General features: G+C 40.3%; 1 protein-coding gene across 4 annotated transcripts in view; it reads left to right on the top strand.

The window, feature by feature from the left end:
* PRKN (parkin RBR E3 ubiquitin protein ligase) overlaps positions 1 to 26,706 on the top strand; it is a 1,379,176-nt gene that overhangs the window by 448,646 nt on the left and 903,824 nt on the right. For all 4 annotated transcript variants that reach the window (XM_055391408.2, XM_019029889.4, XM_055391406.2 and 1 more), the window contains exon 3: positions 11,296 to 11,536. In XM_055391408.2, coding sequence (XP_055247383.1) covers positions 11,296 to 11,536 — 241 coding nt within the window. The remainder of the gene's footprint in view (positions 1 to 11,295; positions 11,537 to 26,706) is intronic.

The raw sequence follows: 26,706 nt of genomic DNA, 5'->3' as shown, positions 1-26,706 counted from the left end.
ATACATATTGATCATTTTTGTTGAGTAAATAATATGATATCTGAGATTTGTCTCAAAATAATATAGGAAGGGAAAGTGGGTAGTGATATTGATAATATCGTTTATCCATGATAATTCATACTGATAAAACAAGGTTGGACTCAAGTTGATAATTGTTGAATAAGGTGATGAACAGATAGATGGGTCTCATTATTCTGCAACTTCTGGATAGGTGAGTAATTTCCCCTCAATGAATCGGGTTTTTTTAAAATTCATAAGTACATTTTGTTCCCTTTATTTCAACTCCAACATCATGAAGCTCCTTCTCACCTTCTTCAGCCACTGTGAAAAGCTTGGTTTCCAAAAACAGCAGTAAGTTTAGTAATTTTTCATCTTAACATAAATACAAATAGTTTCTGAATTCCTACACCTATATCATACCAGTAATCAACTTAGTAGATAAAGTACAAAATTTCTTTTGGGTTCCTTTTTTTGTACTAAAGGATATACAGAGCACTGTGTCCAAAAGTTACTTGAACTACTTTTATTTATGTACTGACATTATCAGCTCAATATGTTTCTGGTAATTTTCAGTTTTAGAGTTTGCTTTTTTCCTCCTTTTTATTTAATAAGTATTGTTGTGATTGTGTGAAACATTTTCTGTGCCTCACACCTGAAACCGTAGATAAAGTCACATTAGGGAAACATGGCTCCCATTCGATCCCTTTAACCCATTTCCCTACTCCCTCATAGGTAACCATTTTCACTAACTTCGATTTTCCTTTCTACGTTTCCTTTTACAAAAACAGCTACTTTTGTATGTTCTTAATTTTCTTTGCTTTTGACATAGAAAGTCCCTTACTATATTCTATTTTCTGCTTTGTTTTCTTTTTTCTTCACAGATTGTACTTGTCTTCTATGGTCAGGCATTTCACTTGTTTCTGAAAATTTTTTTTCCTTTTCTTTTTTTTTTTTTTTCAGACACAGGCTTACTCTGTCACCCAGGCTGGAGTGCAGTGGCCCGATCTAGGCTCACTGCAACCTCGGCCTCCCGGCTCAAACGAGTATCCTGCCTCAGCCTCCCAGCTTGTAGCGGGGATTATAGGCACACACCACCACACCCGGCTAATTTTTGTATTTTTAGTAGAGACCAGGTTTTGCCACGTGTGCCAGGCTTGTCTTGAACCCCTGACCTCGGGTGATCTGCCCACCTCAGCCTCCCAAAGTGCTGGGATTACAAGCATGAGCCACCGCACCCAGCCCATAATTTTCTATTATCAATAATCCCACAGTAAACACCTTGCACAGATGTTGTTTTGCAATCGCGGAGGTATATGATTTTGAGTGTTAATCACAACCATTGGAATTTGGGAAGCGTGGCATAAACTCACATGTGGTTCTGTTGGGTAGTGCTGACCTCCCTGACGTGCCTGAGTTTCCGGGTCAGCTTCATCAAGAAGGTGTGTTGTTAAGCTCTCAAACCCTGACCCCAGTAATTCTATACAGCGTATTCCATGGCTTTAAAAACATTAATTTAATTCTGTCAAATAAAATATATATATTTTAAAGTGTTCATAATATTTATCACAACTAGTAACAAAATAATACTTAAAGAAAAAAGAAGTGATACTTGAGGCATTTCTTGCATTGTTGACAATATAAAACACAATTTTAAAGTGGGTTTAATGGGCATAGCTTTGGTGATCCGATATCCTTTGTATTCATGAAAGAGGGAACCCAGAGAAGTGAAATCCCGACCCTACATGCTCAAACAGCACTGTCCTCTGCTCTTCAAAACTAAATCACTTACTGCAGTTGCTGGCATGTAGCCAAACCGAATGATTCCTGAGCGGTTCCCCCCCCCACCCCGCCCCCTATGGAGCCCCTCTGGTGTAGGGTCCTCATGAGCAGCAGAAAGGTCTCAGGCCTGTGGCGGGAGGGACATGGAGGTGACAAGGCCCAGGCCTGCACTGGCCAATTAGTGTGGGGCTAATTGACCTTTCACAGTAATTGTATTCCCTGCCTTTGGGAACCAGAGAAGGGGCTTTCAGTATCTTTACACAGCATAATATTTTTGATCATAATGAAAATCAGTCATAAGAAATGTGAAATAAATTCAAAGGCTAAATCACAAATATTCATCTTTTAGAAGTCCTCCTTTTTTTAAATGAAGGATCAGTTTGAAAGGATAGTTTCTGTTCTCACCCAATTAATATAAATTGGCATTTAGTGTTCATTGAAAACTATGGAGGGGAACTGGAGTTCAAGTGAAAAAATATCACTGGGAACAATTCCCTTTTTGATTATTCTGACTTACTGTGAACATCTCTGCCTCATCTTGTCTTGAAACACATTGCATTGTTAGCAGTGACCAAACAAAATAGTTCTTAGCCATTACATTAAAAAACACCTTTAAATAACACCTTTTTTTTTTTTTTTTTTTGAGATGGAGTCTCACTCTGTCACCCAGGCCGGAGTGGACTGGTGCGATCTTGGTTCACTGCAACATCCACATCCCAGGTTCGAGAGATTCTCCTGCCTCAGCCTCTCAAGTAGCCAGGATTACAGGCTTGTGCCACCACGTCTGGCTAATTTTTTTGTATGTATTTTTAGTAGACACGGGTTTCACTACATTGGCCAGGCTGGTCTCAAACTCCTGACCTCAAGTGATCTGCCTCCTTGACCTCCCAAAGTGCTGGGATTACATATGTGAGCCACTGCATTCGGCCTAACTTATTAAATCATTGCCGTTTTGTCTTTTCTTGGCATAGAAAATACGTTATTAAAAACTGTGATGGGCTTCCAACCACACCTGCTTAAAGCCAGGTGCAGTGGCTCAGGCCTGGAATCCCAGTGTTCGGGAGTCCAAGGCAGGAGAATCATTTATGCCCAGGAATTTGAGACCAGCCTGGGCAGCATAAGTGAGATCCCATCTCTACAAAAAAAAAAAAAAACAAAAAAAAAAACTAGAAAATTAGCTAGGTGTAGTGGCATGTGCCTGTAGTCTCAGCAACTCAGGAGGCTGCCATAAGAGGATCACTTGAGTCTGGGAGTTCGAGGCTGCAGCGAGCCTTGATCATGCCACTGCACTCCAGCCTGGGCAACAGAGTGAGACCCTGCCTTAAAAAAAAAATCTATTTGTTAGAAGCTAATTTCAGAAGAAGCAAAAAATAGAAAGAATGCCAAGATTGTTCAGCACAAAAAAGGACAATTTAAGGTGTTATTAAAAGTGTGTCTTCAAAGTTATTTAAGAAAGAACTCAATGTAAAAATGTTTTAACATTAGAATCTGTTAACACTATTGACTTTTAAATTAGTCTGATCATTCTTGGCTGATCGTATTCCTTTTCTAGATAGAAAATGTAGTCTATTAAAAATCCAAATAAAAATCAGAAATGTTCAGTCTTTAAAATGTAAAGTTATTACACATTAGAAAGGATGACAGCCTTCCACTGAAATGATTTTTTTCCCATAAGTTATTGGGGTACAGATGGTATTTGTTTACGTAAGTTAGTTAGTGGTGATTTGTGAGATCCTGGTGCACCCAACACTCAAGCAGTACATACTGCACCGTGTATGTTGTATTTTATCCCTCACTCCCCTCCCACACTTTCCCCTATGTCCCTGAAGTCCATTGTATCATGCTTATGTCTTTGTGTCCTCATAGCTTAGCTCTCATCTATCAGTAAGAACATACAATGTTTGATTTTCCATTCCTGAGTTACTTCACTTAGAATAATAGTCTCCAATCCCATCCAGATTGCTGTGAATGCCATTAATTCATTCCTTTTTATGACTGAGCAGTATTCCATCATATACCATGATTTCTTTATCCATTCATTGATTGGTGGACACGTGGGTTGGTTCCACGATTTTGCAATTGTGAATTGTGCTGCTATAAACTTGCGTGTGCAAGTATCTTTTCTGTATAATGACTTCTTTTCCTCTGGGATTGCTGGATCAAATGGTAGTTCTGCTTTTAGATTCTCTGAGGAATCTCCACACTATTTTCCATAGTGGCTGTACTAGTTTACATTCCCACCAGCAGTGTAGAAGTGTTCCCTGATCACCGCATCCACACCAACATCTACTGTTTCTGATTTTTTTATTATGGCCATTCTTGCAGGAGTAAGGTGGTATCGCATTGTGGTTTCGATTTGCCTTTCCCTGATCACTAGTGATATTAAACATTATTTCATATGTTTGTTGGCCATACACTGAAATGATTTTAAGCATTTTGTATGAGGAAATAGAGTTTAACAGATTTAGAAGGAACTGAAAATGAATGAATAATACTGAAGATATTGAAGACAGCCCTACCTACTTTACAGACCATAGACAGTGGTACAGTAAGTATACCAATGAGTATAGACTGATCAGTATGCTGATAAAAGCACGCTGGCTGGGCACTTCTGCCAACATGTCTACTTATGTCATGAGCACAGAGAGGTGGACAATCCAACGTGGGATGTTTGAAATACAGCATTGGGCTCAGAGCCAGAAAACAGGCTGCAGGCCTGGCTCTTTCATTTCCCAATTATGCATCAGACTTGACTTGGGTAAGTTACTAACGCCATCTGAAATGTTTCCTCACTTCTAGGTATGTGCTTAAAGGATCATAGAGTCATTCAATAGACACAGGGGAGTGTGTTTTATCAACAGGTCGCTACAGTAGGTACTACAGACACAGTTGCAGTATTTTTTCTTAAAGACGGTATTGTCTGGTAACAGAGAGCAACTCATACAAAGAAACTACAATACAATGTGATAAGTGCAGTCTTCCCTGGGGTGACGGGATCTCCAGAGGTACAGACTTTACCTTGAGCCGGCACCAGCATCCGGAGTCTGCAAGGTGTGTTACCAGCTCACCTATACCATCTTCTTTTCACTTTCCATACTCTCACTGATTCCTCTGCAACCCACTTGTTCTTACTTTCATCCTTTTTTTTTTGTTTGTTTTGTTTTGTTTCCTTTTTAAAATCACACTGGACTAATCTTTACTTTGCTACCTCCTATACAGCCCAGTCCCAGATCCTGTCTTCTCACGTTTTTAACATTTCAGCTATCTGGCTCTTCTCTGAATCATTCCTTCGTACCTAGGGTGGTTCCATTGCAGCATCCAAACCCTGGTCTTCACCATGGGCCCCTGTAGACTTGTCCTAGTTTGTGTGGCTCATCCAAGTCTCCACTTCCTCTCAGCAGAGTCAATGAACACCAGCAGAGGAGTCGATGGCCTGGGTTCCTACCCTGGCTTCACACTCGGGAGCTGGGTGTTGTTGAACCCATCGTGAACTTCTCTGTGGCTCCCCTTTGTCTTCTATAAAGTGGAATCAACAGCAACCACAATAAGTAAGCTGTAAAACAGCATTATCTGTGCCAGGCACAGTTCTCATGGATTTACACACTATTTCTAGCTCTGTTTACACACTAACTTTATGTATGTTGTCTTGTATTCTTTGTCTTGCCATAACAAAATACCTGAGACTGGGCAATTTATAAAATTCTGAAAGCTGGGAAATCCAAGGTCAAGGTGTTGGTATTCAGTGTCTGGTGAGGGCCTTCTTGTTGCGTCTTCACTTGCTGGAAGAGGGGAAGAGCTAAAAGGGCAAAAAGGACAGAAAGTCACTTGCACTGCCTTATAAGGGCACTAATCCCATTCATGAAGGCTCTGCCCCATCATGATTTACTCACCTTCTAGAGGCTCCACCTCTTCATGCAATCACATTGATGGTTAAGTTGAAACAAATAAATTTTGAGGACACATTGAGACATAGCAGATGGTGATAGTTATTCCCTGATCAGAGTATGAGAATAATAAATAATTTATTATGTCTCAAAACCTGTAATGGTCTGCAATATACGGCTAAGTATATTCTATATGTTTTTTATTATTAACATAATTATTTTCATAACTCCTGAAAACAATGTATTAATAATGTGGTATTGTTAACAATTTTAGAATCTCATTATTAATCATTTTAGAGATGATCTGTGTAACTCTTTATTAAGTGCTTGGAAGAATCTGAAATATTTGGATCTTAACTATGTGCCGTTGAAGGAACTTCTTTTTGGAAAAAGAAAAATACATCAGTTTTTTGTATATTATTGGATAATGTCCAACCAGATGAGAGTTGATCATTGTTTGGCAAAAAAAAAACTCCCATGGATGTTTTGTTAATACTGGTATGTTTCCATGTCAAGGATCCTATAGACAGAAAGCCCAAGATACTGATCCCTCAGTCTCCCATGGGTCATCAGCTGTGTTTGACAGTGTAAGACCAAACCCGGTTACAGAAATACCTACTTGGTTTGTCTACACTGAAGAATTTGTTACTGCCTTACTTGTTGGATTAATATATTGTTATAAAAAAAGAAAGAACTGTATTGTTTTCTCTTTGACAGGTAATATTTTATTTATTGGAGAAACAAAGATAAATAAGACATTGTTTCTGCTCTGAGGTAGCCTGAAACCATATTGGAGCACTCTGATGTCTTCCCACAGAAAAACTCTTTCTTCCCACATCTGAGGAATTTTTTTGTATATTAGGAGAACTAAGTAGTATTTGGGGCTTTTCATGGCTGTACAACTGGACTGTATCCAATGTACTGTCCATGGAATGCAGCTTTGAACTGAACCAGTGTGGTGTGTGAGTCCACCGTCTGTCAAAGGCACCGCTTCTGGGACCAAGAAGATTTTCTGTAAGAGTCAAAGATTAAGCAATTAATGATCTCAGAAACAGGGATGGCGACTGAGGGAAATGCGTCCTATAAGTATCACTGTAACTATTGAAATCTGTTTGAGAACTTTCTTTTCCCCTTTGCAGCTGTACCCTGAGCATTAGGAAAATCTGGATTTGAAATCTTTTAGATTTCATCAACATTTCTCACATTTTACCTGTCCCTGAAAATTCACTCAGGTTCTGCACGTGTTTCATGGCATCTGGCTATATGGTGATATAGGAATTATTTTTTTGTATCGATTTTTAGTTCACAGAAAGTTGGAATGCTACCAGAGAGACTGTCACATTGATAGCTTCTGCTTATTCTGCCTTCTCTGTATATTTTCCAAACAGAATTGTGTAAGTGTGTAGCTAAACAGAATTCTGACACTTTATTCATGTACAAGATTAGGGACCCATCCTCTTTAGTTTTCTGAAACTCATAAATGGTAACAATACTACCAACGATGTATCATTGCGGATCGGGATCTGAGCTCTTTACATTTCCTTAAATCTTCAAAACAGCCTTCAAAGTTGATATATTATTGTCAACGGCAGAAAGCTGGGAAAGGAAGAATCATTTGCCAAAATTCATACAGCTAATAAATTATGTAGAGCTTGAGTCTGTTTGACTTTAAATTCTGTGTCCTTTCTTTCTTGTTCTGCTGGTTCCCTCTGTGGCACTTTGGGCACTGAGCTTATGACTGTTTATATTCATTGATTCATTCACTCCTTCATTCTTTCTTACTTCCCTTCAGTCATTCATTTTTTCAGACTTTTAGAATTCATAGATATGTTTCTACATCTCCTGGCTCCAAAGCACTGTGTGAGGTGTTCTGATGAATGCTAGTATGGCCAAGTTGCTGCTCTCAAGTATTTCTAAAATAAGTTGGAAGATAAGACTCAGACACACACACACACACACACACACACACACACAATATATATATATATATATATTTGGAAGATAAGACTCAGACACACACACACACACAATATATATATGTATATATGTATATATATATGTGTGTATATATATATGTGTGTGTATATATATATACTGTCCAAGCTCTAGCCACTGCAATAAGAAGAGCACAGTAAGCAAAGATTTTTAGATTCAGATGAGGGAGAAAGGTGTTACTTTTCTCTAGGAGGATCACAGGAAGTACCTGAGTCCTGAACATGGAAAGGTAGAGACAAAATGTGGATAGAAACCTCAAGATAGGCTAGGGTGCTAATTCTCCACTTTTCCTTCTGTGGCAAAGCTCACGTGCTCCTGTGCAGGTCCTTGAGTATACTCGGATCCTGATGCCCATTTCTCTGAAACACTTAGGCTAGAGGCTGTGCACAGCTAGAGGAGTGCTGCCTGACACAGAGCTGATCATGGACAGTGATACCTTGTCCAAATAGAATGGAAAATAGAGGACTGTCTGCCATTATTGCTTAAAGGACAAGCACAAATCTCAGTGCCATAAAAGTATGCCATCTTCTCATGTGCCTACAGGTCAGTGGGGGTGCCCGCGGCCTCAGGCTGGCTTCAGCTGCGGGTGCCTGCTTCATGCTGTGAGTGTGGCTGCACTTGGTCACCTCAGTGGGTCGGACTCAGGTCTGGGCCATGTGTGAACAGGTAGAAGCTTTCTGGGAAGTTCTGTTTTTTGCAGCGGAGTCTTGCTCTGTGCAGTGCAGTGCAGTGGTGAGATCTCAGGTCACTGCAACCTTCGCCTCCTGGGTTTAAGTGATTCTCCTGCCTCAGCCTCTTGAGTAGCTGGGATTACAGGCATGCACCACCATGCCCGGCTAATTTTTGTCTTTTTAGTACAGACGGGGTTTCACCGTGTTGGCCAGGCTGGCCTTGAACTCCTGACCTCAAGTGATCCGCCCACCCCAGTCTCCCAAAGTGCTTGGATTACAGGTGTGAGCTACTGTGCCTGGCAGGGATGTTCTTTTGATGGACCTTAGCAGCGGGACAAATACAAGGCCCTGGTTCAACCACATCTGCTAACGTCCCTTTGGCCAAAGCCATTCATGTGGCTGGACACAAATCGCAGGGAGGAAGTGGAGAGCGTGATGTATGCGCACTAATGTACAGGCGTGCATGATTTTGAAGAATAGTTTAATCTGCCACATGTATCATATAGGAGGGGTAAGGAAGATGAAAAATCAAATCTAGATCATGATTTAGAAAGGAAAAAAGTACAAACACACTTGAAGAACATGGGAGATGTTACAGTCCATTTTACAAGTAATACTGAGACACTTTAGAAAGACTACGTAGCACACACCCAGAATTCTTGTATGTATTGGACTGGAGTATGGCGATATCAGATGTGGGGAGTAATTACAAAGCTATTATCATGAGGAAGGCCTAAAACGGGGAGGTGACTATTGGGATGTAAAAGAGTTGAAGATGTGAAGGGTAATTCTGAGACAGAATTGCTAACTGTTGGTGCCTTGCCGATGTCAAAGATTAGGTAGGAGGAATTCAAGATAGTGATTCTCTTGCAGCCCGTAACGAAACATGGGAGGATAATGAGATTTTTAGGTGGGAGGGGAAGGCTCGAAGTGGGTGATGTGGGGGATGGTTTTTCCTTTGACAGAAACTGGGAAGTCATGCAGGGGAGCACTTCAGGTCAGAGAATGATGCACAGTGGCCTCTGCTGAGCAGGAGCAGTCCTAGGGAGAGGCTGGGAGCTCTGAGAATGGGGAGGGGGCACAGGGCCTGAGGATGAGACGGAGCCCCAGGGTGTGAGAGTAGAGAAGAGGTTGGAATGGGATTTAAGGATGAAGGGTGTCCTGGTGCCCTCCTGGGTGGAGGAGGCAGATTCCAGCCATTGTATTTGGGGTCAGGGGTGTTGGTGAGTGCTGGGCACCACTGTTCGAGGGACATTGATGGTGAGGGCAACAGAAGAGCTTGAGAAAGCAGCAGGGGAGGGCATCATTCATTGCTATGAGTTATGGATGCATTTCACTTGAGTGTTCTTGGAGCATTCCTAAAATGACAATGGCAAGAGGTATTTGAAAGGCATTGGTTTATTTGTATTTAATTTAATTTTATTTTATTTTATTTTATTTTATTTTTTGAGACAGAGTCTCTCTCTCTGTTGCCCAGGCTGGAGTGCAGTGGCGCAATCTTGGGTCACTGCAACCTTCGCCTCCCAGGTTCAAGCAATTATCTTGCTTCAGCCTCCCAAGTAGCTGGGATTACAGGTGCATGCCACCACAGCTGGCTAATTTTTTTTGTATTTTTAGTAGAGATGGGGTTTCACCATGTTGCCCTGGCTGGTCACAAACTACTGGCTTCAAGTGATCCACCCGCCTTGGCCTCCCAAAGTGCTGGGATTACAGGTGTGAGCCACCGCGCCCGGCCACATCGATTTACTGAGAGAGTAAGGTCCTTGCTGTGTCTTAAGAGGGTAGCAAGCAGATGAGTAACTGCTTCTATGTAGTAGATATTATTATTATTTTTTGGTTGGGGGGGTGGGGGTGGGCGTTCAAGTGATCCTCCTGCCTCAGCCTCCCGAGTAGCTGGGATCACAGGCGCACGCTAACACGCCCAGCTAATTTTTGTATTTTCAGTTGAGATGGGGTTTCGCCATGTTGGTCAGGCTCTTCTCGAACTCCTGACCTCAGGCTATCCACCCACCTAGGCCTCTCAAAGTGCTGGGATTAGAGGCCTGAGCCACCGCGGCCGGCCCTATGTAGTAGATATTCTGAAACTAGAATTCCATTTAGGGTAGCCTAGTTCTTGTCCTAGCAAGTAATCTGACTTTTAATTTTTATGCTACAAAATGTTAAAGTCTTCTGTTCCTACGTGTCAATATATAGATGCAAAACCTTTTCGTAAATGTTAGCTGGTTTTCATGGTTAAATCGTCAGAAAGAGAATGAACCCTGGGTGGCAGGATTGTGCTCCTGTCTTGCTTCCCCACCAGTGTAATGATGTGTGTGCTGGTGCCTGTGGAGGGGTGTGTGTGGAGCCTACTCAAACGCATTCATTTCCGATGCTGTAAAGAAATGCCCTCTAATTAATAATAACTCACTTTCTGTACTTTTATAAAACAGAAATGAATGACATATCAATTCTGATGTCAATCAGTTTTACTATTTAAGAATATTTTTCGTAGCCAGGTGTGGTGGCGCCCGCCTATAATCCCAGCTACTCGGGAGGCTGAGGCAGGAGAATTGCTTGAACCCGGCAGGCAGAGGTTGCAATGAGCGGAAATCGCGCCACGGCACTCCAGCCTGGATGACAGAGTGAGACTCTGTCTTGGGGGGAAAAAAAGAATTATTGTTTTCACTGTGCTTATAGATCCAGTTTGGTAATTATTTTTTCCTGCTAGATTTTATGTCCTTTTGAATATGACGTCAGCATTCTGTTGTGTTTCACGTATTCCCAAATTTCTGTTTCTGGCCCCAGTTCAGTGTTGTTTGTCTAGCATGTGTAGTGTGTAACTGCTGTGGCCAAAGGAGCGCCTGAGTTGGTCAATTACATGTCACTTTCGCTTCCCTTCTACCACAGAGGACAAGTTAAACTCTATCTCGCATTTCATGTTTGATATTTCCTTTTTTTTTTTTTTTTTTTACCTTGCTCCAAAACAGAATTGTGACCTGGATCAGCAGAGCATTGTTCACATTGTGCAGAGACCGTGGAGAAAAGGTCAAGAAATGAATGCAACTGGAGGCGACAACCCCAGAAACGCAGCGGGAGGCTGTGAGCGGGAGCCCCAGAGCTTGACTCGGGTGGACCTCAGTAGCTCAGTCCTCCCAGGAGACTCTGTGGGGCTGGCTGTCATTCTGCACACTGACAGCAGGAAGGACTCACCACCAGCTGGAAGTCCAGGTAATTGGAATGCTCTAAGATTATTAAAGCATTTTGTTTGTTTGTTTAGTGCAATCTGCATGGAGCATGGCCTCGCCAGGTGCATATTTAGTTTATGATACGTTTTGGATTGGAGTCTCTAATTCACTACAAGGAGACATCACTGTAGGTGGAGTACTTTGATGTAAAATTTGAGAATGCATTTATTGTAAGTACTATGAAACAGGTTTTCATATTGAGATTAAATATAAGAGATATGTTTCTAGTGATGTAGAAAAATTCTAAAAAGCAGAAAGAACTCTAAAGCTAATCGAGCCATTTGTAGTTTCTAAAGCCACATATGCCAATGGCAATGACATCCTTAGTGTGAAAGGACTCTTCCTTCTCTCTGTGCTACCACCCATTTCAAAATGCTTTTCTTTGGCAAAGATGGTTATTGTTTAGTTATTTTAAAAAAATTAATATGTGCCTCTTAGTCTTTTACTCTCTAATCTAAATAGTCAAAGGTGTAATAGAATTAATTTTTACTGTGTTTGACAGAAGACACAAAATAATCACAATGACTTTACAGGGTAGAAGTTGATTTTCCTCCCACATACAATAGATCCTGGCAGTTGTGGGCTGGTATGGCCTTCACAGTGTCAGAAAGTTCTGGGACCTGCAAGATGGAAGCCTAACATAATAAGAAATGCCTCCTACTAAAATTACTAAATAAAATTTAAGGAACTTAAAATTTTTTGATGATCTTGCAAAAAATAAAAAAAGATAATTTCCAAGGACAAGTGAAAATGTAGAAACAACATCTTTAAATACAGGAGTAGATAAGCCCAGAAAGTAAGGCATTAACTGATGCTGTGGTGATCTTGAGATGATTGTGGGAGGGAAAGAGGCTCTGCTTCATGTGAGCTGGGCACCTCAGGTCTGGAAAGAAAAATTGAGAAATGGAAATAAATGTCAAAAATGGGGAAAAATGAGATAAATCTAAACCCCTGCAATACCCTTGTGACCAGAATAATATATTAATATAAATATCGAACCCAAGCCCATAACAATTCTGACGTTTCAACCAGAGTATGTATAAGATCATTCTGACACTGACACCTCTAGAGAAAAACAAGCCCTGCTGAAGGATACTCATGCTCCAACATTATAAACCAAACAAAGGAAAATTCCACCTTGAGTGTGTATGAGACCAGAATATGCCACCCCAAAATATGCCACTTTAGCATAAGTATTATTTTAAGCTGATTATTTTGAGAAAGAGTAGACACAGGAAAAGCTCTAAAAACAGAGTAGAAGTGACCCTTTTGTAAGGGAAATTTATATCTACCAAGGAAGTCTCCATTTGTAAGGGTGTCTCCCTCTCCTTACTAGGATGAGGAGGACAGAGTCTCTGGAGACTCTGATCCTTGAGAAGGCACCAACTGAATAATCTGCCTAACAAACCTTACTCTTGTCTTCTCCTCTCCCTTTCTTCCTTTGCCATTGAAGATGGTATTCAAGCCTGAATTTTAGGCACCTCTTTGAGATTTATGCATTTTTTCTGGGTGTCTCACATGTACAGTCGTCCCTCCCCATCGACAGGCAATACGTTTCAAATCCCCCAATGTACGCCTGAAACAAAAATTGATACCAAACCCTATATTTACTATGTTTGTTCCTGTACAACTGTATAACAGATTGGATTTATGATGTTAGGAGACCTATCTACTAGTTCTTTAATTTGATTTCCCAAAATAAAATTCTTACTAAAAATAAAAAAATCACATTGTTTAGAGCAAAATTAAACCTTTACTTATTATCTGAATATTAAAAACAATTTGAGCACAGGAATCATATTGTGTACATATTCACATTCTTTAATACATTTCCTAGTGCATCTGGCTCTACTCTCTTATCAACCATATTCATCTGGAAATTTTAGTCTTCTTATTTTGTTTTATCATAAAATTGCCCTTGGTCTTCTCCAGAATTTTCTTTTATGAGAATGAACTTAGAATTATTGACACTTTCAATTCACTCCCTCTCTCTCTCTAGACCATAATATTTTAAGAAAATATAGTATTCTCTCTATATAGGGTCTGAAGTGCCAGTAGGCACTGAGAAAATTCTGCTAAATGTCTAATATTCTCTTTATATTTTTAAATTGAAATGTGTGATTATTTCAACCCAAACAATAGACAATACATTCTAGTAAATTTATGGAATGTGGTAAATGACAGCAGCCCTCAGAGTACTGCATGATCTATGATGATGCGCTTTTTCACCTTGACTTTCCACCCATGTCTGAGTCACATCTAACCTCTGATCACCCTGTTTCTCATTTACCCCTCTGTCTTGTGGCCTGCCAGCCTTGTGCTTTTTGCAGGCTAGGGACTGGCTCAGGCAACTCTACATGGTGCAGTTGGGGGCTGCAGGGTTGCCATCCTAACACTTCTCCCTGCACCACTACAGACTGGGGGCAACTTCTTGGCACCCTACGTGCTGCTACTAAAAGGCCTCTGTAAAGTTATATTGCATCTGTAAAGATTGGGAAAAGAGAGATGGTGCATCCTAGGTCAACTTTCAGATTTAACTCTGTGTTAAACTAACAGCTAAACTACAAGTAATCCTCTCCTACTCATTAGAACTGGAAGGAATCCTTTTCAGAACTCTTAGGACTCTTCCTTATTACTTGCTATTTTGTACTCCAGTTCTGACTTCACCTTTTAATCTCTTTGAGGATGGAGTTTTTGTCCAATTAACTGTAGTTTTCCCCAAAATCTCTTAGAAGAGTGGTGATACATGTTTACTAAATTGCTTAAAATTGTAAACATAGTCATTCAACAGAACTCCTGTGCATTTAGCTTTTAGAACAAATGCTTTATTTAAAATTATACAGAGAAATTGAGATTTCATCTCTTCAAATGTCTTGGTTCATTCTTGGTTTGAGTTAAGACTTTGAATGGAATGATTTGAAATGACTATATGCAAACAGTATGCCTATATGATTATTTTTCTTCACTAAAAATGATAGTGTAAAGTTACTAGAGCAGAGATTCACAGACTCTCATGTGCAGAATTATCTTGCATGCTTTTCCATGTTTCTTTGATGGCCAGAATGGCAAGAAAAAAAGTCTTATTTCATTCTTTTTCTGTGACCAGAAATTTTGATGTATTTTTCTGGGGGTAGAGGCCCCAAAATGTTGGTACTGACCACACTCTGAGAAACTCTGCCCTATGGCTAAGGTTTTCCAGCCTTACAATTATGGATCCTACCTGTCGTTCTCACGGAACAATCGGACGCTGGGTGGGAGAACAGAGGCAGGTCGGTGAGAGGTGAACACACCAAGCCAATCACAGCAGCCTGAGACCATTCCTCTTTACGTACTTCACATATTAAACACATACAACATCTATCATTTGAAAAGATGAAAAAAATCCTTGGTTATACAATGTTTGAAAACCTATGCCTCAGAAAAAGAGATTAAAAGAAATCCCAATTTTCTGTGCTTCCAGAGTCTTCAATTTTAACTTCGAAGAATGTAAGTGCTGGCTGGACGTGGGAGGGCTCTAATGGGTGAATAGCTGGGCTGTAGCCTCACATGTTGTTGAAACAAATGGAAACTTCTGAAACCCGAGAAGGTGCCTTTCAAGTATTTTTAGTTGGCAAAAGATAAGTGGTCAACATGAGAGGTGATAACATGATGTACATGAAGAACCAGTTACACTGTTGGTACTAAGAACGCAAGCATGTCACACTAAAGACTTGTAAGAGGACGTCAAAGAAGTGGAACGAGTCATTGAAGTAGTTTTTACAGCAGTGCCACTCAAGCTTTAGTGCTCATCAGAATCACCTGAGGACCTATAAAAGCACAGATGACTGGGCCCAGACCAGTTGGCCTTGGATGGAAGCTGAGAAGTTGCGTTTCCAGCAAGCTCCCAGGTGATGCTAACACTGCAGGCCCAGGGGCTGTGCTTTGAGTAGTACTGCCCGAAATAGTAAAAAATAGTATTCCTTAAAATATGGTCAATGAATAAAATCTATTTTACTACGTTTTGAACAAGAACATTGAGCTGCACCTGGGCTCCAGGGTGCCTGTGTGTAAATTACCTTCATGTGTTGTTGGTGTTTCCTAAATGAGGCACCATTCATCATCTCCTGACAGATGAGATGAAGCTATTGGACCTAGCAAAAAAATAGGAGGCTCCTCTAATATCCGTCATACAGTTAATGAACTACATAAACAAATAATGATTGAGTCCTTACTCTGTGCCAAGCACAGTGCCAAGTACTGGGATGTAGCAGAAAATAGAAACAGACAAAATGCCTACCTCAACGGAGGTATTCTATTTGGAGCAGTTAGTAAGTGTGTGTTCTATGGAGAAACAGCAGAGTCAAGGGGACCAAGAGTATTGGTGGGGAGTTCTGTAATATACAGCAGCCGCGAGGCCTGCGTGATGAGCTAAACTGTGAGGAGGGCACCCTCAGGGAGCATCCATTTGTGTGCCAAATGGCAGAGGCGACAGCAACTCGTGAGCCCCAGGCAGGGCCCCGCCCAGAAAACGCAGCAGCCAGTATGGGGTGGAGCTTGGAGCAGGTGGAGCTCGGAGAAGAGGATGTCAGAAAAAGGGCAGGGTGGAGAAGTCAGGTAGGGTCTGCTGGGCCCAGGATTTGACCCTGTTGAGAAAATTTGACTTTTGAACAATGGAGTGACATGATCTGACTTCAGGAAGCCTCATGCTGGCTGCTTGTGAAGGAACTGCAGGAGGAAAGGGTGGAGGCAACACAACCCGGAAGGTTTTCAAATCCTAGAACTGCTGCACTGCCCAGAACATCGCGAACGGGCCGTACCTGCAGGCGGTGTCGGTGAGTGCTTGCCGCAAACCTGGCACTATAGGAAACCCTGTTTCCCTGAAATACCTCTTTTAATTCCTTGCAGCCCTGTAAGGTAGACCATGTTCATATCCTCTTTATAGATGAGGAAACTGCACAGACCACTTGAGGAACTGACCCAGACAATTCAAGCCTTACCCTGGGACCGTCTCACTCCAGAGCTTATGTAAAATATCCAGTAGCCTGTGTTTTCCAGAATATAGCTCTCAGATGAAAGGAATTTTTGCATTTCCTCTAGATGTTTTGGTTAGAAAGTAGATATAGTCTTAAAATGGACCTTTTTGAAGAGTCATGTTAATTGATTTCAGCCAAGTAGTCAGATTTTAAAACTATATCACAAGGTATACTACTTTTTCAGAAATTTTTGCTTTTGAGAAAAAATAAAAATAAAAACGTTGGTAATGTTTTCCAGTTTTTTCGAGTGTTACTGTCTAGCTTACTAAGAAAGCATTTAATTATATGGAAGAACAATTTACTATACAATAGACCTTTTACTTCTTGCTAAATGAAAGAGACTAGTTTTGATGAAACAGTACATCAGGCTTGTCCAATCCATGGCCCACAGGCCACATGCCACCTAGGACAGCTTTGAACGCAAATTCGTAAACTTTCTTAAAACATTATGAGGTTTTGTTGTTGTTGTTGTTGTTGTTGTTGTTTTGCAATTTCTATTTTTAGCTCATCAGCTGTCATTCGTGTATTTGATATGTGGCCCAAGACAATTTTTCTTCCACTGTGGCCCAGGGAAGCCAAAAGATTTGACATTCCTGCATTATGTGCTAGAATAAGTTATTGAAATATGACTTGTAAAGATTAAATAGAAAAAATATAAAAATAGACAAATATTTTTAGAAATTTGAAATAAATGCAATTGAATTTAAGACCTGAACACTGGAGATATACCATTGATACATTATAATAGTTAGAGAATATGTTTTTATCAACAGTTTTTTGCCAGTGGTTGAATATAGTACAAAATGAAAATTATTCTGGGATTGTATATTAACTAACACCTGCCAAATGCTTATCAGTCATGGAGGCCTGCTAATGGAATAAAGTGATAAGCTTCAGACTTAATTCTCATTTTATCCAAAACCAAATCTCAAGTACTTGAAAATGTGTGTTATACATGCTAATGACTTTAAGCGAGAGGGCGTGAATTTCTTGGTGTTTTGCACAGCTTTAAGGAGTGCCTCTTGTGTAAATCTTCCTTGAAAAAACCCAAAATTTTGGCAGTCATACTGGAGTTGATATCAACATAAAATAATTAAAAATAGATTATTATTTTGCCAGGATTTAATCTTTCTTCCAACACTGAAAATTTTACTTTTCAATATTAAAGGTTAAAACACAGAAAGTGACGATTGCACTGCTGTGAGAGGTCTGCCAGCCTCACATATATTTCTGGTTGGGGAGGGATGGTTGAGGTAGGGGGAAAATCCTGAAATATTTTCCAAGAAGTTTGTATGCCACTGTAGATGCAGAACTAGTTGCTCCTTACTCTTTTTTTTTTTTTTTTTTGGAGACAGAGTTTTGCTGTTGTTGCCTGGAGTGCAGTGGCGTGATCTTGGCTTACTGCAACCCCTGCCTCCTGGGTTCAAACAATTCTTCTGCCTCAGCCTCATGAGTAGCTGGGATTACAGGTACACGTCACCACTCCTGGATAATTTTTGTATTTTTAGTAGAGATGGGTTTCACCATGTTGGCAGGCTGTTCTTGAACTCCTGCCTTCAGGTATTCCACCCGCCTCAGCCTCCAAAAGTGTGCTCCTTCCTCTCTATAGTGCTTTACATATGGTCATGTCATTACTTGCAACATATTTGTTTACACTTGTGAGGGGCACTCATCAAAGTCAAGTCAGTCATCTCATACATTTTCTACCTCCATTGCCTGGCACATGGGTAACGAGAGATAAAGTTTTGTCATACTGTCAGAAAGCTTTATCCACCATGTGAAATATAACTCTTACAGCTCTTCAACTCTTAGGAGTCACATGTGGCAGGAGAACATGGTTAATAATTGCATATGGAAAACGTGGTAGAGTTTGCCTTGGGTATGCAGAAAGCAAGCGACAGTCCTGCCCTGAGGAAGGTAGAGCTTGGTAGAGGGGTCCTTCGAGACAACCATCCCTTGGGGCCATATACCTGTCAAAGAGCAGCACTCACATTTGTTTTAATCTGCTGCCTTCTGGATAATTCTTACGTATAATAAACCTATTGATGGGAACAGGCGATACAAAGGTTAGTAACAGGAACCAGACCCTCCAGGAGCTCACAGTTTGGCAAATGCACATACATAAGTTGAAATGGAGTAGATTTTAAAAAATGGGTACAATGACAGTAATATGGGGATTTAGAGGAGGGAGAAGCAAAGAGAGACCCTGAGCCTGGCTTTGAAAGACAAGAAGCCAACATTGGAGATGTCGGGAAGAGTTAGGTTCCATGCAGGTGGCCAAGCTTCGTCGAATCTGTTGTAGGTTCAGAGGATGTATGAAGTCGGAAGAGTGGGTTTCCCGCACTCAAGAGCTCTGATGCCAAAAGTCACAGCTGCTGTGACTTTGCGTCTCATCTCTCCACCTCTTCTGGTGTTTAAGATAAAGTGTTCTTCATGCCATGCATATTTTTTCCTTTTTCTTGAGACGGAGTTTCACTCTTGTCATCCAGGCTGGAGTGCAGTGGGGTGGTCTTGGCTCACTGCCACCTCCACCTCTTGGGTTCAAAATTCTCCTGCCTGTTTCCGAGTATTTGGGATTATAGGCACCCACCACCACGCTGAGCTGATTTTTGTATTTTTAGTAGAGATGGAGTTTCGCCACGCTGGCCAGTCTGGTCTGGAACTACTGACCTCAGGTAATCCACTGACCTCGGCCTCTTGAAGTGCTGGGATTACAGGTGTGAGCCACCACACCCGGCCCCATGTTTTTGCTTATATACTTGCAAAAGGAGAGGAGACATGCCATGAAATAGAGCGGGAAGGAGTGTCAGCATGCAATTGACAAAAGCTGTGGAGAGGAATACCATGCCGGGGCAGCACAGGCTGAGGCTGGCCCCGTCTACCTTGTGCTTTTGTTCATGCCTGTTTGGGTTCATGCGTCTGTGGGAGTTGCTTTGCTTTTTGTGGTTTGTTATCTGTTTTGAAACATAAAGAAATAAAAAGTAACTGTGGGGGAGAGTAGGTGAGAAATGACAGCATTTGTTGTTGAAGTTAAGTAAGGTACTTGTAGGGAGCCTCAAAATGTTTTGATTTTTCTGAAGTCACCTCTGCAAAGTCATATTGTGATTTCAAGAGGAAGGGAGACATTGCATTCAAGACTCCACGAGCCCTGGCTGGACAGTGTGCTCTTCTATCGACAGTCCTCTACAAATGGTAGTGTCTGGGTGTCCCTCTCCTGGAGGCCTACATGGCCAATGAAGCAAATCATTTACATTTTTTACTCTTCAAACCCTGAAGTGTTTCAGAGGACACTGCCCATATGCCAAGATGGGGAGATCTGCACTTGACAGGAATGAGCGCAGAGGCAGGGTATTTACAGCTGGGAAGGTCCATCTTGGGAATCATCTGAGCATTGAAATTATTGCAGAGTCTGCCAAAAATGCAGGCAGGCTGCTGGATTCCACTTTCTTAAAGGGAAGATAAAGAAAAAATTTCAAATTAAGTGGTAGAATTTAACTGTCTGTAATACACTCTTTTCAATCTTTCTAAATTTGTTCTGAGTAAATAAGGACTAATGGAAATTTTGTGAAATTTTATGGAAGGTGTTATTTTGTATGACCTGTAGCTTCCAAACATTTCACACATAAATCAGGAATTTATGGTCTACTTATGTAAGAAAAACAGAATTAATAAAATATCTATTATATAGTAGAAAGTGAAACCCTTATGACAAGGAAAATATCACTACATTCTTTTTTAGATTACTTTTTGATAATTTCACAGAATCAGGCCCAAACTCCTACACCTTCTTCATCTATTTGACTATAATTAATTTTCCAAATGATACCTCTGATGCTCTGTAAGATCTTACAGTTCTTCCTCAATCCCCAAAGGTTGACTACCTTTGGTGTTAGAGGTGTGTTATTAGATTCTAATTCTTTGCAGATTAATGCTCGATATTTTCTGTGCCTGATAATTAAACTCACTAGAATCCCAGTGCATCAGTGGGGTTGTGATTTGCTTCCTGTAAGAAGGGAATCAAATGGCCGATAATTTACTTCAGTGGATTAAATGAAAATCCTTTGAACCAGTGTTTACCACAGTTCCTGGTATATACTACGCACTGAATACAGAATTTTTGTTGCTAGAAAATGCAGTCAAAAAGGGTGACAGACATTGATTTTGAATCCTTGAGCGCATTCATGGTACCTGGGCTGTGATGTGTCTGCCATGCAAATGCTAAGCCGACTGGCAGTAAGTGTGGGCCCCGGAGCCAAGCAACTTAGCCCGTCTTGGCTCTACTTCTTGCTACCTCTAGGACTCGGACAATTTACTTTCTTGCAGTCCAAAGTGTGATCTGTGGGCCAGCAGCAGCAATTGGGAGTTTATCAGAAATGCAGAATCATTGGCCCCCTGTCACACCTACTGAATCAGTAACCTTCATTTTAATAAGATCCTCAAGTGAATAGTGCACTGTTTTGTTTTGTTTTTAAACATACCAGGCCACAGTTTCCCCATTTCTCATACAGAGATAAGGAAAAAGTACCTAACTCATGAACTTGATGTCAGATACTTCATGACAAGGGCCTAGAGAAAGGCCTGGAATATACCAAGTGCTGACTGTTATCCATTTCAGTTATCCCTTTGCTTTCTAGTTCACATGTACAAAGGCCCAATATTGTGCTCAGGCTCTAAAATACTACCTAGATTTACAGATCCAGGGCTACCTGCCTGAATTGCCCCCAGAACAGGTGCTAGGTCCCCAACCCATACTTGGGAGATGTCAGGTTACTCTAGTTTTGGGGTCAGGGTTTTATTTTATTTTATTTTATTTTATTTTATTTTATTTTATTTTATTTTATTTTTGTATGAATCTCTTTGTTTACTTAATTTTAAAGTTTGATCACCTCCACCACACATTTGGAGCTAAATTAGAATAGTGGGTGCTCTATGATAATGATGGATGGCATGAGGAATAATACTTCCCATGGCTGTTTTTCTGGAGTGTTACATTTTCATTGTTTTCCAGCCCTGAATGATGTATGGCATATGTATTTGTTTTCCATTTTATGTTGGGAAATGTAGTACTCTTTTTTGAGTATTTCATCCAAAAAGTGGATAAATTTTCTACTGGGACTTGCTCAAAGGACCCTTTGGCGATGAGTGTGTACCCCACTTCCTACTTTGAAAGAGAAGATTAGCTAGGGATAGGTCACAGATATAGGTCACAGGGGACTTAACAAAGCTGGCTCTGGCAGTGGATGAAGGATGGGGGCAGTTAGGAACAAGTTAGCTTTCAGCAAGTGCGTGTTCATCATGAAATGCAAACACAGCTCTTATTCTAAGTGAGGAGGAAGACTGTGGACACAGATTCAGATTGAATCAACTGAGCACTGTTTTCAGATCAGGGTCAGTGCCTCAAACAACACACTGGGAACTGAGTCCTGCTAATGTGTCTTTTTGGATATTTTATTATTTTTTTTTTTTGAGATGGAGTCCCACCCTGTCACCCAGGCTGGAGTGCAGTGGTGCCATCTCGGCTCAGTGCAACCCCCACTTCTCAGATTAAAACAATTCTCCTCCCTCAGCCTCCAGAGAAGCTGGGATTACAGGCACCCACCACCATGCCCAGCAAATTTTTGTATTTTTAGTAGAGACAGGGTTTTACCATGTTGGCCAGACTGGTGGCAAACTCCTGACCTCGTGATCTGCCCACCTCAGCCTCCCAGTATTTGGGATTACAGATGCGAGCCGCCATGCCCAGCCCGTCTTTTTGGATATTTTCATGATTCAAATACATGGATCTTTACCTAGTCAAAGACTTCCTTAGCTGCAAGAAGAAAGTGTGTATGCATCTTCATGAAGTTCTTCTGTTTGGAGATAAGACACTCTTCTCTAACCCCCTGAAAACTAAGGCTAACATTTTAATCTAGAGCGATAGCTTAGGAAAGTATGATTTGCAAGTCTTCACAGATTGTTGTTTGCCGTGTAATTTCTTTATTGTTACAAAGAACATAAAGTCACAGCTTGGTGAGTGATAATCTGGCCTGAGTGGTTATTTTAAAAAGCTGCTTATTGTGTGGACTTTTTTATACCAATAAAAGATTTTTGATGATAAATAGCCAGCCAGACTCTGATTTCTAACTGATGGGTATGAAGTTGCCTCTTTTTTAATAATAGTTGACTCATTTAATATTTTTTTACTTCATTAACTCTCCCATTGTGGCATCATTACAATTTTGGTGGTGTCTCATATTTAACAAATGAATACAATCTTGGGGAAAGGTGGACCAAGAATTCTAGTACTAGAAGTTCCTACAAATAGTGAGGAAACATACTTCAAATTGAGCGTTTAGGATTTCCTTTTATGAAAATGAGAATGAGTATACCTTGCATATTTTAATTAATATGGTTAGCATAGTTGCTGTAACAGTTATTTATTTTGGATTTGTCCATTTGTGCTGGTAAAGTAGAACCATAGCTTTTATTCATTTGCTTAATCCATTCTCTTCATGCCAAGAAGAAATATTATGTCCCAATAAAATATGGACATCTTCAGTGACAAGCAACAGCATCATTTAGTGGGTTGTATGATTGCTGCTTATTATGGAGAAACAGATTAGATTAGATTAGATTAGATTAGATTAGATTAGTTGCCTGTTGTCACTAGCATGCCTGTTTCATTAACAGAGCCATCCACTATTTTTCATACAGGTGATGTTTCCAGTTTCTCTTTCAATTATCATTTCAATAGATATGCTCCTCTCTTGGACTCCATGGCAAATAATTTTTCTTGTTTCTGTGAAGAAAGAAAAAGTACTCTTTTAACACAGTTAATTTACCAGGTTACTGTAGACAACAGCATCCTGACCACCAGAATAGCACACGCAGGTGGTAGGCTGCCCGCTGGAAGGCAGGCTTCAGGAAGCAGGGGCATTTCCTCTCACTCTGGGCTGTTGCAGTACCTAACACAGTGCTGGGCACATTGTTGATGCTTACTAACTTAATAATATGTGTTAAATGAATGAAAACAACATTTGTTTATTCACTCATTGATAAGCTTTTTGAAAATGGGAAATATAGTTCATTCTCATCCAAGATTCCCAATTGTGGGTGTCTTAGCCCCTTTGGGCTGCTATGACAAAATACAAAATAAGTCAGTGGCTTATAAGCAACAGATATTTATTTCTTCCAGTTCTAGATGCTGGAAAGTCAAAGAACAAGGCACCTTTAAAGCTGATGTCAGCCAAAGGCTGCTTGCTCGTTCATAGATGGTGCCTTCCAGCCGTGCCCTCTCATGGTGAAGGGAGCACAGCAGCTCTCCAGGGCATCTTCTGTAAGAGCACTTATCCCATTCACGGTGGCTCCATACTCATGACCTAATCACCTCCAAATTTCTTATGTCTGAATGCCATCACATTGGTGATTAGGTTTCAACCTCTGAATTATTTGGGGACAGAAACAGTCAGACCATACCAGTGGGAGAAGTTTGCATTCCTGAAGCAGGGTCTAGCTCTTTTGTCAGAGACAGACAGATGACTTAACCATTGCAGTCAACACTAGAAGGTACCCTGACTTCAAAATTCTATATACGAATAGGCAAACCTTATTCCTGAATTCTTCACCTGACAAAATCCATGGGAGGTTTATGTTGCACCTGCCCCCAATACAGTGATGTATCGTTTAGTGCTACCATGTTTGAATCACAGCTTTCTAACAGCTACATTGGTTATTTCCCCAAACATTAAAATTCAATGTGTGACAGCTCTAAAAGATAACAGTCAGCATGTTTCCTTCCCTCTTTATGCACACTTGCTTCTTCATTTCTAGTTCTTTTCATGTGCTCTAGACTTTTCTTACTTTAAACTGATAGGGAATTATTTTAGAATTCTCACAAGAGAAAATGCAGTTTCGACCTTTTGACTTAGTCATTTATACTCTCAGAGTTTACGATAAAATTATATTACAGATATACACAATAGATTATCTAGAAGGATGTTCAACACTGTTTATATTAGTGAAAAATGGAAAACTATCAAGAGGTACAACCATAGGTTCTGAATGTTTGGCAGTTCTATAAAATGAAACACTATGGATCCATTGAAGATGATGTTGAGAATATCATTTAATGGCATGGAAAGACACCACATGACAAAATTCAATTCCAAATTACTGAGTAGTTTGTGATCTTACTCTATAAAAAATAACTAACCGTGTATATCCCCATTTATGCATGTGCATACATAAAGAAGAATATTAAAATGCAGATGCAAGATTTAATAGCAGTTTCTTCTTGTGATGGGATTGTGACTTATTTTTATTTCGAATATTTGGTTTATGTGAACTTTCTAGAATGAATATGTATTACTATTTAAGATAAGAAAGAAATTCTTCAACTGCTAAGCATATCTAATATACTGGATCCCAAGGTCTGGAAATGTGGCTGCTTGGAGACTGTAACTCAGCACTCCTGCCTAGTGGGCCCCGGAGTGACTTCATTTCCTGAGGGCCTTTTACATAACCTGGGCTCCACTTTGATCATCATATTCCATAATGGTTGAGGCCTGAGAATCTCTATGTTGAAGGTTTCACAGGTGATTCTGATGAGCAGCCAGTTTTTACACTTCATGTACTAGTCTTTTCCTATCTCCTGATCCTCCCACTCTCCCCTCTTTTCAGATAGAGTGTCTGGATCATTCATCTAAACCTATTAACTAGGAGTAAGTTTGTGGCCACTCAGATTGTGGTCTCTTAATACTGTTTTTAACTAAAAAAGACAAGGAATCGTTGAAGAATAGAAGATTTTAGGCCTGGGACAAATCATATGCAAGATGAACCTTGTGTATCTTGTGTGGCTATCTTATTTGAAAGCTAGCGGAGATTATGAAATCAGAAGGGACATACTTGAAGGACACAGGGGCTAATGAAGATTCAGTGTCCCAAGATGGGATAATTCAAGATGAAAACAAGTGTAATCTAAGACAAAAAAGTTATTGAAGACTTAACAATTCATAATTTTGCTAAAAAAAACAAATACATTAGAAACTCCTGGAAATAACTAGAGCCCTAAAATCAAATTCAGGAAATTGATAATTAAAAAAATAAAATAAGGGTTTATCTAGCTTTTCCTGTAAGAGTTCTGTTTCAAGGTAACCAAATAGCCCTAGTAGTTGAGGAAAATTTTTCTTTACAGAGAAGTTTCAGACAATAATTGGAGATGCATTGCGAAATTAGATATTCACCATTTTGCAAGTCCTACTTTATTCTGCCAACAGATATAAATAGATGAAACTATTAGATGAAAGTGAATGGGTTGATATAAGTGAAGGGAATCTGGCTGATGCCATGTGATCAATCTTAGGATCAGTGGAAGTGGGACAACCAGCTAGTTGCACATTATTTATAATTGAATCTGGGGGATGGTTACTCATTATACAACTCTCTGTACTTCTGTGTACTCATCAAAGGAAAAGTTCTTTCTAGCATGTGTATGTGAGAGAGAGAGATAAATAAATGGGAGGATATTAAACCATTGACTTTGGGGTTATCTGTTACACTGGATGGAAATCTTTACCAAACAAAAATGTACAAGGTATCTCAGCCTCTACAAAGTGGTACAGCTCCCTGCCAATAGGAAAACAAGCTCAACGCTGCACCAAAAGGACATCTAGTTGTCTATTTGGCCCATTTCTAAGTTGTGGCTATTTTTTTACACTCCATTTCCCCCCTTATAAATAATCAAAAAGGTTTTCGTTTGTTTGTTTTTGAGATGGAGTCTTGCTCTGTTGTTACCCAGGCTGGAGTCCTGTGGTGTGATCTCGGCTCACTGCAACCTCTGCGTCCTGGGCTCAAGCGATTCTCCTGCCTCAGCCTCCAGAGTAGCTGGGAGTACAGGTGCCTGCAACCATGCCCGGCTAACTTTTGTATTTTTAGTAGAGACAGGATTTCGACCTGTTGGCCAGGATGGTCTGAAACTCCTGACTTCAAGGTGATCCCTCCTCCTCAGCCTTCCAAAGTGCTGGATTACAGGCGTGAAACACTGCACCTAGCCCACAAAGGTTTTGTTTTGTTTTGTTTTGTTTTAATCACAGAAAAATGCTATTTTCATCCAGATGAAACATGGACTTATTTTTTACATAGTTCCAATGAGACTGTTAATTAA

The sequence above is a fragment of the Gorilla gorilla genome, chromosome 5 (genome assembly GCF_029281585.2).
Source record: "Gorilla gorilla gorilla isolate KB3781 chromosome 5, NHGRI_mGorGor1-v2.1_pri, whole genome shotgun sequence".
NCBI classification, from domain to species: Eukaryota; Metazoa; Chordata; class Mammalia; order Primates; family Hominidae; genus Gorilla; species Gorilla gorilla.
This window is presented reverse-complemented; position numbering and strand designations above follow the sequence as displayed.